This window comes from Arvicanthis niloticus, chromosome 4 (assembly GCF_011762505.2).
Source record: "Arvicanthis niloticus isolate mArvNil1 chromosome 4, mArvNil1.pat.X, whole genome shotgun sequence".
In the NCBI taxonomy this organism is placed as follows: Eukaryota; Metazoa; Chordata; class Mammalia; order Rodentia; family Muridae; genus Arvicanthis; species Arvicanthis niloticus.
The window spans coordinates 99,708,630-99,726,060 of record NC_047661.1 but is presented as its reverse complement, the minus strand read 5'-3'; the positions used below and the strand labels follow the sequence as shown (position 1 = coordinate 99,726,060).

Sequence of the window (17,431 nt, the reverse complement as noted above, 5' to 3'; positions counted from 1 at the left end):
CTTAATTGAGCTTCCCTTTTCTCAGAGAACTCTAGTCAAGGCCAAATTGACAAACAAACAAAAACCTAATTGACAAAATCTCACTTATCCAATCAATTACTCTTTCAATGTTATTCACTGAACTATTGTTCAGGGATCAGGATGGTGACTGGAGAATCTAGAGGTGAGTAACACAGGCTTCCTGTCTTTTGACGAGTTCTCTAACTAGATGCATATACTGGCAGTTAGACAGTATAAGTGTAAGATCAAATAAACCAAAACTAGACCGTGAAAGAAGAATCAGAAAGTTCAGTCAGGGCTGAGATAAACTCAGTGGCAGAATACCTGCCTACTATGTGTGACACTCTGGGTGTCAAGCCTGCCTTAGAAGAGAGATCGAGAGAAACAGTTGGTGGGAGAGAGAAGGGGAGGAAGAGAGAGCAAGAGAGTAGTTAGTCAAAGCTCCTAGAATTTACCAGCCATGGCAGTTACAGGGCTGGCCTATAATCCCAGCACTCAGGAGGTAGAGGCAGGAAGATCAGAAGTTCAAGGCCATCCTCAGCTAACAGTGAATTTGAAGTCAGCCTGGGTTATATGATTGCCTGTCTCAAAAAATAATGGTGACAAAGTACTTGGTGCTTATTAAGGGTGTCTGGCAACATTTGAAGTGGTTCGCACATACTAATTTTTTCAATCTCTTCTTATCGCCACCATGTATGGTAAGCATTTTGGTGGTGGGGGAACAGACATAGAGAGGTGCATTCATGTGATTCACACAGAGTGTGGACCTCGAAGAGATCTGACTCCGAGAGACTCGCCAGCGCTTTCTAACTCTGGTGAGTAAGGAGGAGCGAGGACTGGGTAAGGAAAGGAGGCTTATGAGGTCTTCATTGAGGATGCACCGTCTGGACTGCGCCCTGAAGCTTCCATAGGAGTTTTTTAAGGCTGGACAGATGGAAGGAGATAGAACTGGACTCCTCGCTTCGTTCAATGATTTCCTAGAAGCAAAGTGGTATTGAGATGCCCTTCAGAGCTGTACCAGAAAGAACGGAACGGAAGGAAACTACAGATGCTGATGAGCAAAGAGTCCTGCTTAGCGGAGATGGTGAATCACAGCTTCCGCCAGGGACACTGAAAAGGCGTGTCGACACTGTGGCTGCAAGTTCTAACGGCCATGTTGGATAAAGGTCACAGAACTTAGAAGAAGTCAAGATGAGGGTGGAGGGGTGGGTGACCAGCTGAGAAGCAAGGTGGCCTGGGAGATACAAAGGGAGCCGTTTCGGGGCAGAGAGTGGCCTCCCAGGAGTGACAGGGAAGCTGTGGGTCTTGCTGATCTCAGAGCACTGGCTACTCCAGTCAGGAGCCGGTAGCACAACCTGGTGACCTGGCTCCCCGTTCTCTCCGTAAAGAACCTCAGTCCTGGTGCCAAGAGGGCAGCAGCCACTTGAACTCCAAAGGTCATGGCGGTACAAGCTTGAAGGAAATTTCCCCTAAATCCCAACCCTTATCTCAGCCTCCCTTTTATTACCAACTGGAAATTGTCACAGGCATTGCCAGGACTAGAATTTTATGAGCTGTAGAAAAAGCAAACGGGAAAACTGGGCCATCAGTGCTGATGACAACTCCCAGTGATGAAGATGGAAGGCAGGCTGTGCCAGGCAGTCGGCCCAGATGCTCGGCCTCATCAGGAACTGACTCTTCTTTGCTTGTCTGTTTCCAGGGATAACCACAGAGTCTGGATGATCAGAAAGCAGGCATGGGCTCCTTCATTGTGGTGTGGAGAACCAGCATAAAAACCCCTTCATCAGCTGTTCCCACCAGGTGGGGAGGATCTCCTCCCTCATCTGGACCCAGATGACAGCATCTTGTGTAAACCTTCATCTCAAGACTGACTCACACTCTGAAATTCCCAACTTATGCTTTGGTGTCCCCTGGAGTCGGGCTGGGGTCCTGTCCACAAGAACAATGGCCCTCCAGCCTGAGCTTGTTAGTCTCCCAGGAAGCTTGCTAATACAAACAGCCATCCCTATACTTAAAAGTTTGGACTCGACTGAGCTGGTAGGGCCAGGAACTTGTGTTTCTAACAGGTACTCCTGTGTCTCGGATGCTAATGGACACTGGGCTGTGAGAGCCAGTCCAGTTTATTATGTCAGACTCGGTGTGGGACTTGGCGTGGGAAGCACTTAATCCCACTTAGGATCTGGGGAGTTTTAGTTGTAGAAGTCTGTGCAGAATAACTTTGTCACTACATGCCTCAGTTTCCCTCTTTGTCCCATTTCAGGATTACTATAAGGGACAGAAGCAAATAGATGTGACAGTCATGCATTTCTGTAACTATTAACATAATAATAATTATAATATACAATAATACTAACAGTAATTGAAAATTATTAAAATGAATGAAATAAATTTATAGAGGGGTCAGAAATATCTAGAACGAGCTGGAAAGCATGTGGCCCAGGAATACAGAGGTGACCCTTCTGCCCTTGTCAGATGTGGTAACTGTTAGAGTCACCCTTTATCCACCCTGTTCTTTTTTTTTTTTTTAAAGGGTTATTTTAATTATATGTCTGTGTGTATCTTTCTGTGTACAGATGTGCTCACATGAGTGCAGGTGCCCAAGGAGACTAGACATGTGGGAGCCCCTAGAAGCTGGAGTTACAGGAGGTTGTAAGCCAACTGACGGGGTGCTGGAAACCACACTTGGGTCCCGTCTTAGTTCTTGTTCTAGATAGCCACTCTGTATGCTAGAAAAACACATGGTCAAGGCAACTGCTACAAAAGAAAGCATTTAATTGGGACATTGATTAAAGTTTCAGAGGTTAGTCATTATTATGGTGGGAAAGATGGCAAGTATTTGTCAGACTAGAGCAGTAACTGAGAGCTACATTCTGATCTGCAGGCAGGAAGAGAGAGACTGGGCCTGGCGTGTGCTTTTAAAACCTCAAAACACACCCACAGTGACACATTTCCTCCAACAAGGCCATACCTAAACCTTCTACTCCTTTCAAACACTTTCACAAGCTGCTGACTAAGCATTCAAATACTGGAGGCTATGAAGGCCATTCTTATTCAAACCACCACACAGAGCAGTGTGTGCTTTTAATCACTAAGCCATCTCTCCAGCCCCTAACACACAGACACACCCACAGACACACACACACACACACACACACACACACACAAGAGTTCTTGGCTGGAGCTTTTCCCTTGAGTGCTTGACCAACTTTCTCCTTAGTAGGGGAACTCTTATCCTTACATAATGACTCCCAACAGCACAAGACACAAGAGAGTCTCTGTTTACATCAACCCTCCTGTGGGATGTCAGTATCCTGAGTCATGGGCTTTGCCTGTCCGGTCCGCACTGCTCTAGTACTTACAGCTGTCAAGTATATTTCAAGATTTGATTAGTAAATAGATGGTGAGATTCCCCTTCTCTACAGGGTAGGTTCAGCCTCATGATTGCTCTGCTTCCTTCAAGTTTCAAAACCCTGGGGAGTCTTATGGGTACTGGTGCTGCTTCAGAGTCCTGCGAGGGGAAGCTTAGTGACTCCTTAACCCCCAGGCATGCCCCTGAATATGGAGTATGAGTCATGAATTCTGAACATGGAGGCAAAAGAGAAAGGAAACCAAATAACCTTTCTCTTTCTCAGGCTGGGTGCTTCTCCCTCTCCAATGAGCCTCACCTACCTGCTCCACGCGAAGTTGGGAGTTGACCAGAAGATGGGCAACTGAGTCAGGCAAGACAATGTTTGTCGTGAGAAATCGTGTCAGTATCTCTTCATCTTTTAGAATGTCTCGGATTTGTAATCCTCTTCCTGCATGTGAATGAAAGAAGACCGTGTTGAAGGGAGATGAGTCAAAATAAGAACAGCAGCTAGAACTGACTGAAAATGTTTCTGCTCGGCTCTCAGAAGGCTGTGTTGTTGGCTTCCTTGGGAACTGTGGAAGGTTGTGGCTGTTGCCAGTATCTGCCACCCACACAACTCGACTGAAGAGTCCTGACACCATAGAATGGGAAGGCAAGAAGGTGGGAAAAGTTAACCTAGGGTGGGTTGGGGAGCAGAGCGCTTTTTAGGCCTGGGCTAAGAAGGTGGCTTTCAGGAGAGTGAAGGGTAAGAAACTATGGCAGGGGAATTTTGGCTCTGGAGGAATATTTGGCAATATCTAGAGACATCTTTGGGCAGTGTCAGGGGAGAGAGACCAGTGACATTGCTAAACATTCATAGTGGACAGATCAATGCAGTGTACAGATGACTCCCCAAAGAGTCATCTCCCCGACAGATGTCAGTGGTTCTAAGGCTAGAAACCCCTGCTCTACCTGTATACCCTACCAGAAAATTCATAGTTTTGATAACTTCCTGCGAATTAGGAGGACAAAAACATCAGTTAAAAAGTTACTAAAATCAGTGGCTTTTCTATCTATATCCAGATAACGTGCTGCGACAGAAGTCAGAAAATTGTGGAAGATGAGATCTCCTCTGATCCTGGACTGCAGCATTCATATGGTGAAAACGATAGTAATGCCCAGAGTAGTCTATAAGTTCAATGTCATTCCCACAAAAATTTCGATTACATTCTTTACATAATTAGAAAAAAAAAAAAAACCCAATAATCCCAAGTTTCTTATGTAAGCAAAAGGACCTCAAATACCCAAGGTGTTATTGTGGATGAAGAATTCAAGTAACACAACAGAGCCATTGCAACAAAGCCAGAATAGCACCAGCACAAGCCAGATGGAGCCAATGGGATGAAAACCCAGTCATACCCACACGGTATAGCCACCTGCTTCTCGGGCACAAACGGCGAAACACACACATTGGAGGAGACAACAGTTTCTTCAGCAAATGGTACTAGGAAAACCAGACAGAATAACGAAACTGGACTCCTGCTTCTTTCTTTCCTTCCTTCCTTCTTTCTTTGTTTTTGTTTTTTCAAGACAGGGTTTCTCTGTGTAGCCCTGGCTGTCCTGGAACTCACTCTGTAGACCAGGCTGGCCTCAAACTCAGAAATCCGCCTGCCTCTGCCTCCCAAGTGCTGGGATTAAAGGCATGTGCCACCACCACCTGCCTCAAAAAAAGAATTTTTTTAAGCAAAGGGGGGAAAAATCCATGTTTCTGGATTAGAGATGTCCAATCTGTTCTCACCAAGGTGTTGATGGATGAGAACCCTTCTGTGGTTTCTGTTAGCTCAACTCGGGGTTAAAACTCTGGGTACTGACATGAACAAGGCAATTAAGAGTAAGAGCAGCTTCATGTAAGAGGGGAGTTTCAGGCCTGTTGCCCTGGCTTGTCCTGGCCAGCCTCAGCCACATTCTGTCCAACTTCACTCAAAACCTTTTAGAAGCAAGAATTCTTTCTCAAGGAGGCATAAAGGACCCCTTACTGTGAAGGAGTCCCTGGGCAATTGATCAGCCTCTCTCCATGTGATCATGGTCACCATATAGACTAGATGTTGTAGTGGTAATAAGACACAAAGGAATCTGAAGCACTTAACTCCCAGGCCTGAAAGTAGTTAGTACTCAATAAATGCTTATTCTGACAACGTTAATATCATCCCCACCCCTCCTGGAGAATTCACTCCAGTACCTGCCTCTTCTGTTGCTTCCTGGGCAGGTATCGGAATCAAACGGGCTACTACTACAGTTTATGAGATATTGACCAGAGAAGAGTTCACAGGCCCAGCTTCTAGAAGTCATCTCAATATGAAGGCAAAGCCCTGGATATGTAATGTCAGTCACTATGGCCCAAGTTCTCCAGGTGTCTGGTGCCCTGTTCAACTCTGTTTCTCCAAAGGTCATACCCTTCTGACTCCCTTTCTCCTTCTGACTCCAGCTTCAATTAGCAAGCTATACTTTCCACCCAAACCTTTCCCTCTCCAGGCAAGTGTCTGACAACCTCCATCGCTGTTTCAGGGATGTAATGTTTCTGTTTGGTGGCATAACTAGATCCACACTGCCAAAGATAATTTCCTATTGCAGGGCAGGGGTCAAGCCCGTACATCTGCCACTATCTAGGGCAGGAGCAACTGTCCCTGATGTTTCGGTACAACAGCCTCTTGTCAGGCTCCACCCCAGCGAATAACTAGACCTGTGGGATGGGTCAAGGTTGGATGCCTTTGAGCTGGGCCTGGGAGAAACCCACTATCACTGTCCAAAGACTGTAAGAACCTGAAGGTAGGGTCCCCCTGGAGTCGCAGGGCCAAGGAGAAGATACTGTGTTCAATCTTTGTATTCCTTTCCTTTGGGTAACATTTTTTCCCAAGCAGCCCCCTCTGTTCTCCTACCTCTGTGGTGTCAGCTCAACTGTTCTCTTGTAGTTACTCCTTTAGATAGAGACTTGCAGGCCTTCACTGTCTGTGTGTATTCTGCACACAGTAGAGTGCATGCATGCACGCACAAACATTCGAGTACAGGTGTGCATGGGTGGTTTTTTTTCTTCTTTTTTACATCCCTTGTTCTGCCTAGCCATATTGGGTACACAGAGTTAAGACCTCAAAGTCATTCTTTCTCTCCTCTGTCTGTCTGTCTGTCTGTCTGTCTGTCTGTGTGTCTGTCTGTCTGTCTGTCTGTCTTCTTTTTATCTTTAGCCCAGCTTTAAGGCCTGACATAGTATCAAGGCCTCAATAAACGTCTGTTGAATGACTCCAGGCACTCAATAAATACCTGTGCTCTTATCCTGAGAGTGAAACCCCATTCGGCTGTTTATTTTTTGGTTATTCTTTAACGCACTCAGCTGCCATTGCATACAAATGCCTTGGGAGAAGCAGTGAGACAGAGAGTCATTTTGTCCGAGTATCACACAACTGTGGCCTGGTTGGGTCAGGGGTGGGGCAGGAAGAGAAGGGCAGGGACATGGAGAAGCACACACCTGAGGAGGGTGTGGGGGCTACCCTACCAGCAGAGTGTGGGGCCCAGGGTCTGAGCGACAGAGTGATACCAGACAAGCCCTTCATTAGATTCCTGAGGGAGAGCATGAAGCGGGGAGGGAGTGGAGGGAGGGGTTGCTGAGTAAAGAAAACTACATTTTTATTTAAAATGTGGTTCTACTCGTTCTCCTCCCTGGGAAGATTGGAGGTTGAGAGTAGGGGGCGGAGGGTAGCTGAGGGTGAGGTTTCCGGAAGAAGGGTTTAAAGATGAGACCACAGAGCCGGCTGGGGATAGGGGGCTATGTCTGTCTGCAGCTGGTGGCTCCCCATTAATCCTCCTCTGCAGAGAATGCAGCCCTACAGGTTTACTGTGAGAGAAAAGTGCTGTCTGGGTCAGCATTTGACATACTTTCCCAGGGGACTGGGAACCCCACAGGCAAAAGCTTCGGTGGCTGCAGCTGTCCACCCAATTCTGAGACTGAGATCCTCATGGTAACTTCAGACTTCAGCAGTCACCTTGACCAACATCCTAGAACCTCCTCCTCCTCTTGCCACCTCAACTAGGCATCAATGACCAGCCCAAGTTTCCTCCTAAGACCATATCATTTACTTGGCTATGGTCCCTGGACTCCTGTAGTTTCTGACCCCAGCTTCTGGGGAACCTTGGAAGGCTACCCTGATCCCCTGTCCCCCAGCCACACATCCTTTAGAAGATTCCCCCATAGCTGAAGCGCCTGCAGAGAAAGATCCACTTGCCTGCCCAGTCACCCTCAAGTCCTGTTTTTTTTTTTTTTTTTTTTTTTTTTTTCTTTCTTTCTTTCTTTTCTTTTTTTGGTGGTGGTGGTGGTGGTGTTTTTTTGTTTGTTTGTTTGTTTGTTTTGTTTTTTTGTTTGTTTTTTGTTTTTTGTTTTGTTTTTTTTTGTTTTGTTTTGTTTTGTTTGTTTGTTTGTTTGTTTTTGGCTTAGAAAGTAGTGCTTTGGGTTCTAGACACTGCAGCAACCATGGAGAACTTCTGCTTGGAACGAGTTCTCTCCACTCCCTGCAGCCAGACTCAATGTCACAGTCAGACACCTCAGTGCCAAGTGCACTTGATGGCAGACCCTTCTGAATGAAGGGAGGAAAGTCACCCTGAGATCAAGACAGTGGCTGTCTGTCTTACCTGCTTGCTTAGCCTTGAACAAAACATCTTCATGGTTGGCACATCCGCCCCTCTGATTTCTTACCATTAAAAGGCAAATATGAACTAGGCATTTTGGCTCATGCTTATAACTCCAGCACTTCGGAGACGAGGGGGCAAGAGGTTTGCCACAAGTTCTAGACGAGTCTAAGCTATACAAGTTTGAGGCTGTCTGAGCTAAGTATGGACCTGTCTCAGAAATTAGATAGATAGATAGATAGATAGATAGATAGATAGATAGATAGATAGAAAATGCTGGCTGTTTCTACCTTTTAGAGTCCTTCAGACTTGAGCTAACTGAAATAAGTACTTTTTCAGACAAGCAAAGACTATTGTAGATATTTATAATCTAAGCTGTAGAAGTGATGACCAGGAATATGGACTCTACTGCTTTGGAAGTAACTTGAATGTAACTAAGCAATCCTAACCCAGTGATCTGAATGTACTCCTGATCCAGGCTGCAAAGGCAGAGAGATGGGAGAGGTCCAGATTCTATTTCCAGTCTTTTCCCCTCCTGACCCCCCATGTTCTCAAAGCCATCTGTTTCCCCATATGATGCGGGGCACCATTGACTATCATTGTCTCTAGGGGCCCTGTGGGCGGGCACTCAACAGTATCCATCTCTCTAACTCACTATTAAAAATTATTTAAAGATTCTCGGATAGAATCTTTAAATGATACACACAAATGATATAAGTCTCTAGGAGGGGGGAAGAACTGGTTTCTCAGCAAGCCAGCCAAGTCACATGGTTCTCACACAAGTTGTATAACTACCCCTGCCCCTTCTAAAAAGATTCTAGCTGCCTTAGAGAGCCTTAGCTCAGAGATGCTGGGGGCCCTACTATATACAAAGACAGGCTGGCTGCTCCAAGGCAGAGAATCAGATGGTAGATGCAGCCTACTTCCTACAAGCAAAGAATCAAAGGATAGGGATAAATAAAATTTGATTTAATTGTTTTTAAGGATAGAAGGGAGTATAATGGTAATTGTTTAAATGTTTTTATGTGTGCTGTACCACACACAGGCTCAGGTGAAGAGGGCTGGCTGCATCACACCATCCTAACTTGACTGTAACTCGGATAAAAGCTGCTCTGTCTGGCCACTCTTACCCATTGACTCCCCACCCCACCCCACCCCCAACCTCCTGCCCCTGTAGTCCTTTCCTTGTCCCTGTCATCCTTTAAGGACAATCTTTACAGTCACCACCTTTGTCTTAGGAACACACATCTTTCTACAGCACCAGCTGCTGCCTCTGAACTCTGAATTATTGGAAGTGTCTTCACCCACTAGTGGGCATTTCTTGAAAGACACCCTCTACCCAGGCCTGTGGCAACATCTAGTTGGTTCCTGGAGTTTTACCTCCTCGAAGCCTCTGAATTACAGATGCTCAGGCAATGCCACAATCCAACTGCCAAAGCTTGTCCCCACAGGTGACTAAGTGAAGCTGACACACCCATGCAATGCTCACGGAAGACTTAAGATCTGGTGCTGTCTTTGATGTTGGTTTTTGTTTGCCTCCTATTTCCCCACCCTGAGGCTGTGAGACATCTCTTTGCCGTTCCATATTCTAAGTGGCTCTCACACCTGGATCTCTGATTCACTACTTACTTACTTAATTAATTAATTAATTTTTTTTTTGAGACAGGTTTCTCTGTGTACCTCTCTGCAGACTGGGCCAGTCTGGAACTCACAGGGATCTGCCTGCCTCTGCCTCCTGACTGTTGGGATTAAAGGCATGAGCCACCCACTACTACCTGGCCTTGTCTGTCTGCCTGCCTGCCTGCCTGTCTGTCTATTTATTTTAACTTGCATTGGTATTTTTCCTTCACATATGCTTATATGAGGGGAGGGCATCAGATGCCCTGGAAGTAGAGTTACAGGCAGTTGTGAGCTGCCTTGTAGGTGCTGGGAATTGAACCTGGGTGCTCCTCCAGAGGTATCCTTGACTCTAGAGACACGTACAGAATGGGAACACTGACACCCAGGTTACCTGCAAATCTCTCAGGGTGAGTCCGCAGGGTGTCCATGAGCTGGGACAAGGTACGGAGCTCTGTCCAAACCTGGCCAAGGTGCTGGACCTCTGGTGTGTCCCCAAAGAGCTCTTGAAAATCTCGATATACTCGTGCCAAGCTGTAGAAAGGAAAAAAATATATTTCTAGTCATAATTTTAAAAAATATTTTTTAATATTTATAATTCTAAACAAAAATATTTATAAACAAAGAGCTATCATTTTTGTAATAATACAGTAACAGCCTTGTGCTACTTTTAAATTGTTGCTTGACTTAGCATAGCCTCCACTGATGGATATTTATAATTCTAACACTGACAGAGGTGATGAGAAATTTGCTCCGAATTCAAGTTGGGGCAGGCCAAAGTCACCTTAAACCCCATTTTCTCTGGGTCTGTTGTTCTGAGGGTGTTTGTAGATACTATCAGTGAGTCTTGCCAGCTGTCACCCAATTTCTGACATCCCCATCACCCACTCTTAGAGATGGGACCTGTCACCATGCTGTATCCCCAAGGTCCTCCCTATGCATACCCATCAAGGCTGACTGGACTGGGAGAAAGAAGATGGACAACCGGATGTTCAGCTTTGTGGGTTAAAAATGCACTATGTAAGTCATATCCCAAGATTCTTTCTGCCTTTTAAGTCACTAATAACAGTTTTAGGAGAAGATTTGGGGGTTGTTATTTTCTTCCAAGAAGTAAACTTCACGTTCCAAACCTGACTTTGCGTTTCCTTGCAATGGTCCTTGACATTCTTCATAGGCCTTGGTTGTCTAAAGAAGGCTTTGGAGGAAACAGAGATGGCTACTGGTAGCCTGTAGGAGCCGGTAAAGGAAGGATCAGTCCTTCCACCTAAGCAGATGGATGACCACAAGCAGTGGACGCATGGCAGCCAGGGCTGCTATTAGATTCCAGGTCACCTCTTGGGCATAAAGATGAAAAAAATCATGTCCATGTGGCTTAATTTGAAGGTTTTCCCCAGGTGTCCTGCTGTTAGTAGACTAGTCCAGGTAGGAAGCTGCCCCCACCCCACACTCTTTAGAAAATCCCCATTCTTCAGGGGGTACACACACTCCCACATGGGAGGAGAATGGAAGGGGGAATAAGTTCCTCCCTGTTGGAATCTTAGCACTTACATGGAGTTGTTATAGTTTGATACCGTTCCAGGAGACTCTCCAGGGGTGGGGTTTTGAAAACAAGGGTTGTTCATATTGCAGAAAATCCCCTGGAGCCATGGTAGCAATCCTGCCGAAGGCATCGCCTTGTTGGGAAAATGGCCTTAAGACAGGAAATGAAAACAAGAAGGAGTTAGTCACAGAGGCTAACAGACCAGGAGCACAGACTCTCTGTCTCTCCCCTTGTTTATGAAGCAGGGCATCTAATATAGTTTAGGCCCTGTGTTGTGAACTGGAGCTTGGTGGCAGATAAGGATGCAGACTAATGGTCTCCGAGAGTACTAGTTCTCACCCTGTGGGTCATGACCCCTTTGGGGGATCAAATGACCTTTACACAGGGGTCGCCTAAGACCATTGAAAACCACAAATATTTATGTGATGATTCATAACAGTAGCAAAATTATCATTATGAAGTATCAACGGAAATAATTTTATGGTTTCGAGGGAGATTGTCACCACAACATGAGGAACTATATTAAAGGGTCACAGCATTAGGAAGGCTATGTCCTGTCCTAGGACCTTAGGTAGAAGGGGAACTGAGGCTAGAAAATAAGTTTCTGAAGGAAAATGAAGAAGTGGGCTCAGGGTGGTTCAGAGGAAAGGCCTGTGAGTTCTTTGCACAGTATGGATGGAGGCTGTGCACTCCTGGGAGGTTGGCCGAGAAATAGAAGCTGGGAGCAAAAGCACCAGGAACTCAGTGGCCCGCATGACTCTTGAGGCCTCCATGTCAGCTGGACAAGACAACAGCCTGGCCAGAAGATACAGGGAACCTTCCAAAAAGGCTACTATACAAAACAGGCTCTCACGAGGCTCGCAGATGCCTTGAAGCTCCAGGGTATATTTATTTATCTATTTATTTATTTATTTTAATTTTCTTTTCTTTCTTTTTTTTTATTCCCCTGTTTTGGTTTAATTAAAAAAAGAAAAATTAGAAAGAGGTGATGGCAAAGCAGGAATAGGGTCGTCGTGATATCTGGCTACTTCCTGCTGGCATTGGGGGTGACGTGTCTCTAGGGGGAACCTAGAAGAATGGGTATGGGGGATGTTTGTCCAGTCTTAGGAGAGTTGGCTGTTTCCTGCTGTCCAGGGTCTGTGGAGCCATCTGAGGATAGGTCAGAAGGAACAGGTTCAGTAGAAGCAGCTCTGTGTGTGACAGGAGATGGAGCATCTGGAGGTTGCTTCTCTGGAGCTGCTTTGGAGGCGCCTGAACTTGACAAGATGTAGGGAATAAGATTAAGTACATTTGGGAGAAAGAAAAATTTTTTTCTAAGGTGTACATTTGAAACCCAGAGGGATCCCACCCTTTGGAATAGGTAGTAAGTGGGAACATTAGGCAGACGTACTTATCTGCCAATGCACCAGTGTTAGACGGTGTTAGTCCTCCAAGCACAGCTTAGAACAGACCACTCCAGACCAAACAGCTCCAGGGGGTGGGTTTATTCAGGAGATAGGGCAAAGGTGAGGGGAGAAGATGGAAGAAGAGAGGAAGAAGTAGAGGCTGGCCTTGACCACGTGGAGAGAGGGAGAAGGGAAGGGGGAGAGGCGAGGGGACAGAGAGACTAGAGGCAAGAGAGTAAGAGAGAGCCCAGGGTATATTTATTAAGTGTGATTCTGTGCTGTCCCTTTCTCATCATCCCCTATCCCCGCACCATGTAAAACAAATCCCCTAAATCGGTCATCATGAAAAACGGATCTAAATTTGTAATATAGGTATGTTTAGACAACAACAAAACAGTCAAAAATAACTATATACAGAGAGCTGCATTTGAGTCCCAGAACTGCCAAATGAAAGAAATGAGTACACAAACAGTCCATTCTTCCAGTGTTCCACTACGGCCAGGCTTGGCTTGCACTGCACACATTTTAAGACACCGGAGTTTGTACAGCACTGAGGAGTCTGGTTTATACATCGAAGTTTCTGAAATGGCAACAGATGTGAACCTCCCCCCCCCCCCCCCCCCCCCCCCCATTGCAACCCAAGAGCTTCCAAAAGGGAAAGATGACCAGGTCTTCTGGGGTCAGACTCACATTCATGCTGACTGTAGAGCGGGTTGGCATTCCTCAGCCAGATTAACACCAAAAACAAAGACAAAGGCCACACGAGTTCCACTACAAAGCGAATCTGGAAAAGGAAGAATAAAGACCGGAATGAGCAAACATGCTAAGAGATGTGAGGAGATATATAACCAGGGAAGACGGGCCCTCTCCTGTCACTGTCTGAGCAACAAGACAGGGCTGTTGTACAACCATAGTCCATGTATCACTTCAGGCAGCCACTGATCACTATGGAGCCGAAAAAGCCCCATTACCGTCTTAACATTGTAGTGTCTGTGGTGACTTCACATCACAGGGACAAAGAGTGGAGCAGAGACTGAAGGAAAGGCCACCCAGAGACTGCCCCACCTGGGGATCCATCCCATATACAGACACCAAACCCAGACACTATTACTGATGCCAAGAAGTGTTTGCTGACAGGAGCCTGATATGGCTGTCTCCTGAGAGGCTCTGTCAGAGCCTGACAAATACAGAGGCAGATGCTCGCAGCTAACCATTACACTGAGAATGGGGCCTCCAATGGAGAAGTTAGGGGAAGAACTGAAGGAGCTGAAGGGTTTTGCAACCCCATAGAAAGAACAACAATATCAACCAACCAGAACTCCCAGAGCTTCCAGGGACGAAACCACCAACCAAAGAGTACACATGAAGAGACCCATGGCTCCAGCCACATATGTAGCAGAAGATGGCCTTATCTGGCATCAATGGGAGGAGAGGTCCTTGGTCCTGTGAAGGCTTGATGCCCCAGCGTAGGAGAATGCTAGGGCGATGAAGCTGGAGTGGGTGGGTGGGTGGGGGAGCACCCTCATAGAAGCAGGGGGCGGGGTGTAGATAGGGCGTTTGCCAAGGGGAAACCAGGAACAGAGATAACAATTGAAATGAATGTAAATAAATAAAATAACCGCTTTTTAAAAAAATTACAGCACATACAATTATGTATAGCAACGACAGTAACAATATGTGACTCTTACAGGCTTATGCATTTACTGTGTTTAAATCGTCAGTTGCAAGAAAATGTCTACTCATAACAAACTGACAGAAACCAGAAGCTTGAAGCAAAGTGTGTTGGCACATATCTGCAACGGCAGGACTTGGGAGGCTGAAGCAGGAGTTCAAGGCCAGCCCAGAACACATAGCAATGTTGAGACTACTCTGTCTCAGAAACAAAAATTCACCATTAAGAAGTTAACTGTAAAACCAGCAGCCTCCCTCCTGCATCTTGTGTTGACTGTCTCTCCCCTGCATCATTTTGTCTTGTTCTTGCTTTAACCTTGTGTGTTTTTTGTGGCTCTAGGAGCAATAGACCACACAATTCATAAAGAGACACACAGCCCCTAGAGCTCTGTAGGAGGCCATGGTGTAGGTAGGTTTGTGTCAGTACACTTGACAATGTGCAAAGGGTGATGAAATGACCTAATAAGGCATCACCAGAATACGTTCCATTGCTAAGAGTAGCTATTTACTAAAGGACTTCCCTCTTCCATCCTCTCTCCTCCACCACCTCCTGCCTGATTTACTACATCAACCAGATTCTACGTCCGTCTGCATTCTGCCTGTGTCTATTCCTGAAAATAACGTCAACACAAAACTGCCATGAGAGACCTCAGGCTTCAGGGCTTGTGTGAGGCGAGTGGATGCCAGGTCTTTTTTTCTCCTTTCTCTTTTTTGGTCTTTCAAGACAGGGTTTCTCTGTGTAGGCCTGGTTATCCCGGAACTTTCCGTGTAGACCAGCCTGGGCTCCAACTCACAGAGATCCACCTGCCTCTGCTTCCTGAGTGCAGGGACTGAAACTCCGAGCACGGAGCACCGCCGCCTCCCCCACCCCACCCCCCCTCCCCCCACCTGGCTAAGGATACAGATTCTGATAAGCTCTTGTGTAATTGGTGCCTCAGACAGTAAACGTCTCGTGATCTCTCATTCTGTGAGTAATCGAAGAGACCAGCAGAGGTCAGGTGACTTGCACACTGTCACAACAGGAAGCAAAATCCAGCCTCCTGCCTCCAGAGCCAAACTCTTCCTACCCTTTCCCACTGTTTGGCCTTCTGGCGCATGGTAGACCTTGCCTGAAGGTGGCCATTGAATTAGTGAGTGAAGTAGGGAGCGAATGACTCTGAAATACTGTGCCCCAAAGCAAAGTCAACAGAAATCCAGTTAGTCAACATTTTTCTTTCCTTCAATTACGTCTATCATTTAAGGGAAGCAGAAATACTGCCGGGGTTCCTCCTCCCTTTCCACAACCGGAAGAGGCAGCTGGTCTCAACCTATCATGCAAGGTGGGTAAGCAGAGACTCTTGGTTTAGAGTCAGAGTTCTCCAGACTCTGAAAGGACAGACGCTTGAGTTGGTGCTGCGCTGCACGGCGGGAGGGCTGAGATGAGGAATTATGAAAAAGAGGGAGAGAAGCTGGATTAGGGAACTAGACATGATTTAGGGAATTAGGAGTTAGGATAAATGTATAATAAATCTGTATGCTGCTTAAAATAACACAAAACAAAATACCCAGGAGTCTGATGGCAGCCAGTTCCTACCGTGTCTGAAAATTGGTGGTAGAAAATAGAACACATGTTGAGGGAAAGCAAAACATCTTACAGGTACACTTTTTAAAAAGACTTTACTCAACACGTAACTCAGGAGGGCAGGTTGAAGGAAGCACACAAACAAATATGGCAAGAAGACAGAACAATAGGCTTCTTCTCTGAAGGTGCTCAGCTTCTGGAGCTCTCCATACTTTTTCCTACAAGGTTACAAAACACCCATATTGGGCAATTTCCACCTGACGATCAAGGATACTGCCTCAGGAATACTTGCTAGCAATTAAGATTGCTGGTAATTGTCCACAGGAAACGCACGTCCCAAGAGCCTCCCTGGCCTAACCCCTGCCTGTTACTATCTATCCTGGTTCCTAGGCCAACACTCTCAGGCACATCTGTCCTCCCCTGTGACTCCAGCACCCCACACAAGGCAGGAGTCATAAGAAGTTCCCATCAGCTTTCTCCGGAATGTGTATGTCTCAGTCAAGATGAGCCTAGGGTGCTTCTTGGGGAAGCTGGAGTTGACACAGGGACTCAGGCTGTGGACAGTCTGAAGAGTTTATAACACGCTGCACCCCACAAAGGCACGAGTAGCAGCTTCCCCTCCCCCATTCCAGATCGGCTTGTAAGGGTGGTGGGGGAACGGGTTTGGCAGGATAGCAGCATGACAGGTGCAAGTGCTGAAACTGGAAGTCGCTTTCAGTGTCTTCTCCAAGGAGATGAGACAACCAGTCCAGAGACTTTGCACGTGACTCCTCCAGAGACAATGTAGTAATGTTGGCTCTCCGTCAAAGCTTGCATGCCTATGTGCTGTGTCTACCTGTGAGTCTTATGGGATGCTACATGCCACCTGTGCTGATCTGGGAACGTAAGGATTTGGGTTTCAACCATTCTTGGACTTGCTCAATTCCTGACTCTCAGTTTTCTCATCTGTGAGATGGGGATGTTGTTTTGTCCTATAGTGTACCATGAGGATTAATAACAGGCTACTCTGGTGCCAATTATTGGGGTTTATGACACTGGGAAACCTCTGAACCTCTCCATGCCACAGGGGCGCATCTGTCAAAAAGGAGTGGTACCAGGCCCTGTCTCTCAGAGCAGTTGTAATCATGAAATATGTTTATCACACCCAGCGCAGAAAGCAGAGCCTGGCACACAGACCATTTATTATTGTTTCATAGAGTCATTGCCAGGGCCACAGGAGCACAGTGGGTGACAGCAGGTGACAGACAGATGATGGAAGAAACACGATGAAAATTAACAGCATCCTCACAGCCCCTCCGCGCCACCTCACCATAGCCGGCTATCTTTAAGAAGCATGGGGAGGGTGGGGGAAGGGAGCTGATGCTTTTCCTCTGCCTGGGATCTGGAGCGGCCACATTCACAGGCCACTCTGCACAAAGACTACCTGCCTTTCTTCCCCCACCTAGCAGAGGCAGGTGGGTCCTCCCAGCAGCCTCTTCCCCTCCCCCGGCATCAGTACCACCAGCCCAGAAGGGCATTACCCTTGCTGCTCAAGTGTATACAGGCATGCCCTAGGGAGAAATTCCACATTATAATAAAAAACATGTCTGCAGAGTCCCCTCCCCACTTTAAACATGTCTGTAACTTTAATTAAGCCCAGTCCAAGCTCAGAAACC

General features: G+C 46.5%; 1 protein-coding gene across 5 annotated transcripts in view; it reads right to left on the bottom strand.

Moving 5' to 3' along the window:
• The window catches only part of Abca4 (ATP binding cassette subfamily A member 4), a 134,899-nt gene that overhangs the window by 113,348 nt on the left and 4,120 nt on the right, over positions 1–17,431 (bottom strand). For 3 of the 5 annotated variants that reach the window (XM_076933199.1, XM_034500722.2, XM_076933202.1), the window contains exons 2-5: positions 13,235–13,328; positions 11,168–11,309; positions 10,014–10,153; positions 3,670–3,797 (exon numbers count right to left, since the gene is read on the bottom strand). In XM_076933199.1, coding sequence (XP_076789314.1) covers positions 3,670–3,797; positions 10,014–10,153; positions 11,168–11,309; positions 13,235–13,328 — 504 coding nt within the window. Of the gene's footprint in view, positions 1–3,669; positions 3,798–10,013; positions 10,154–10,749; positions 10,815–11,167; positions 11,313–13,234; positions 13,329–13,857; positions 13,996–17,431 lie in introns of those variants that run through there. The other 2 variants (XM_076933200.1, XM_076933201.1) reach the window with 2 other exon arrangements.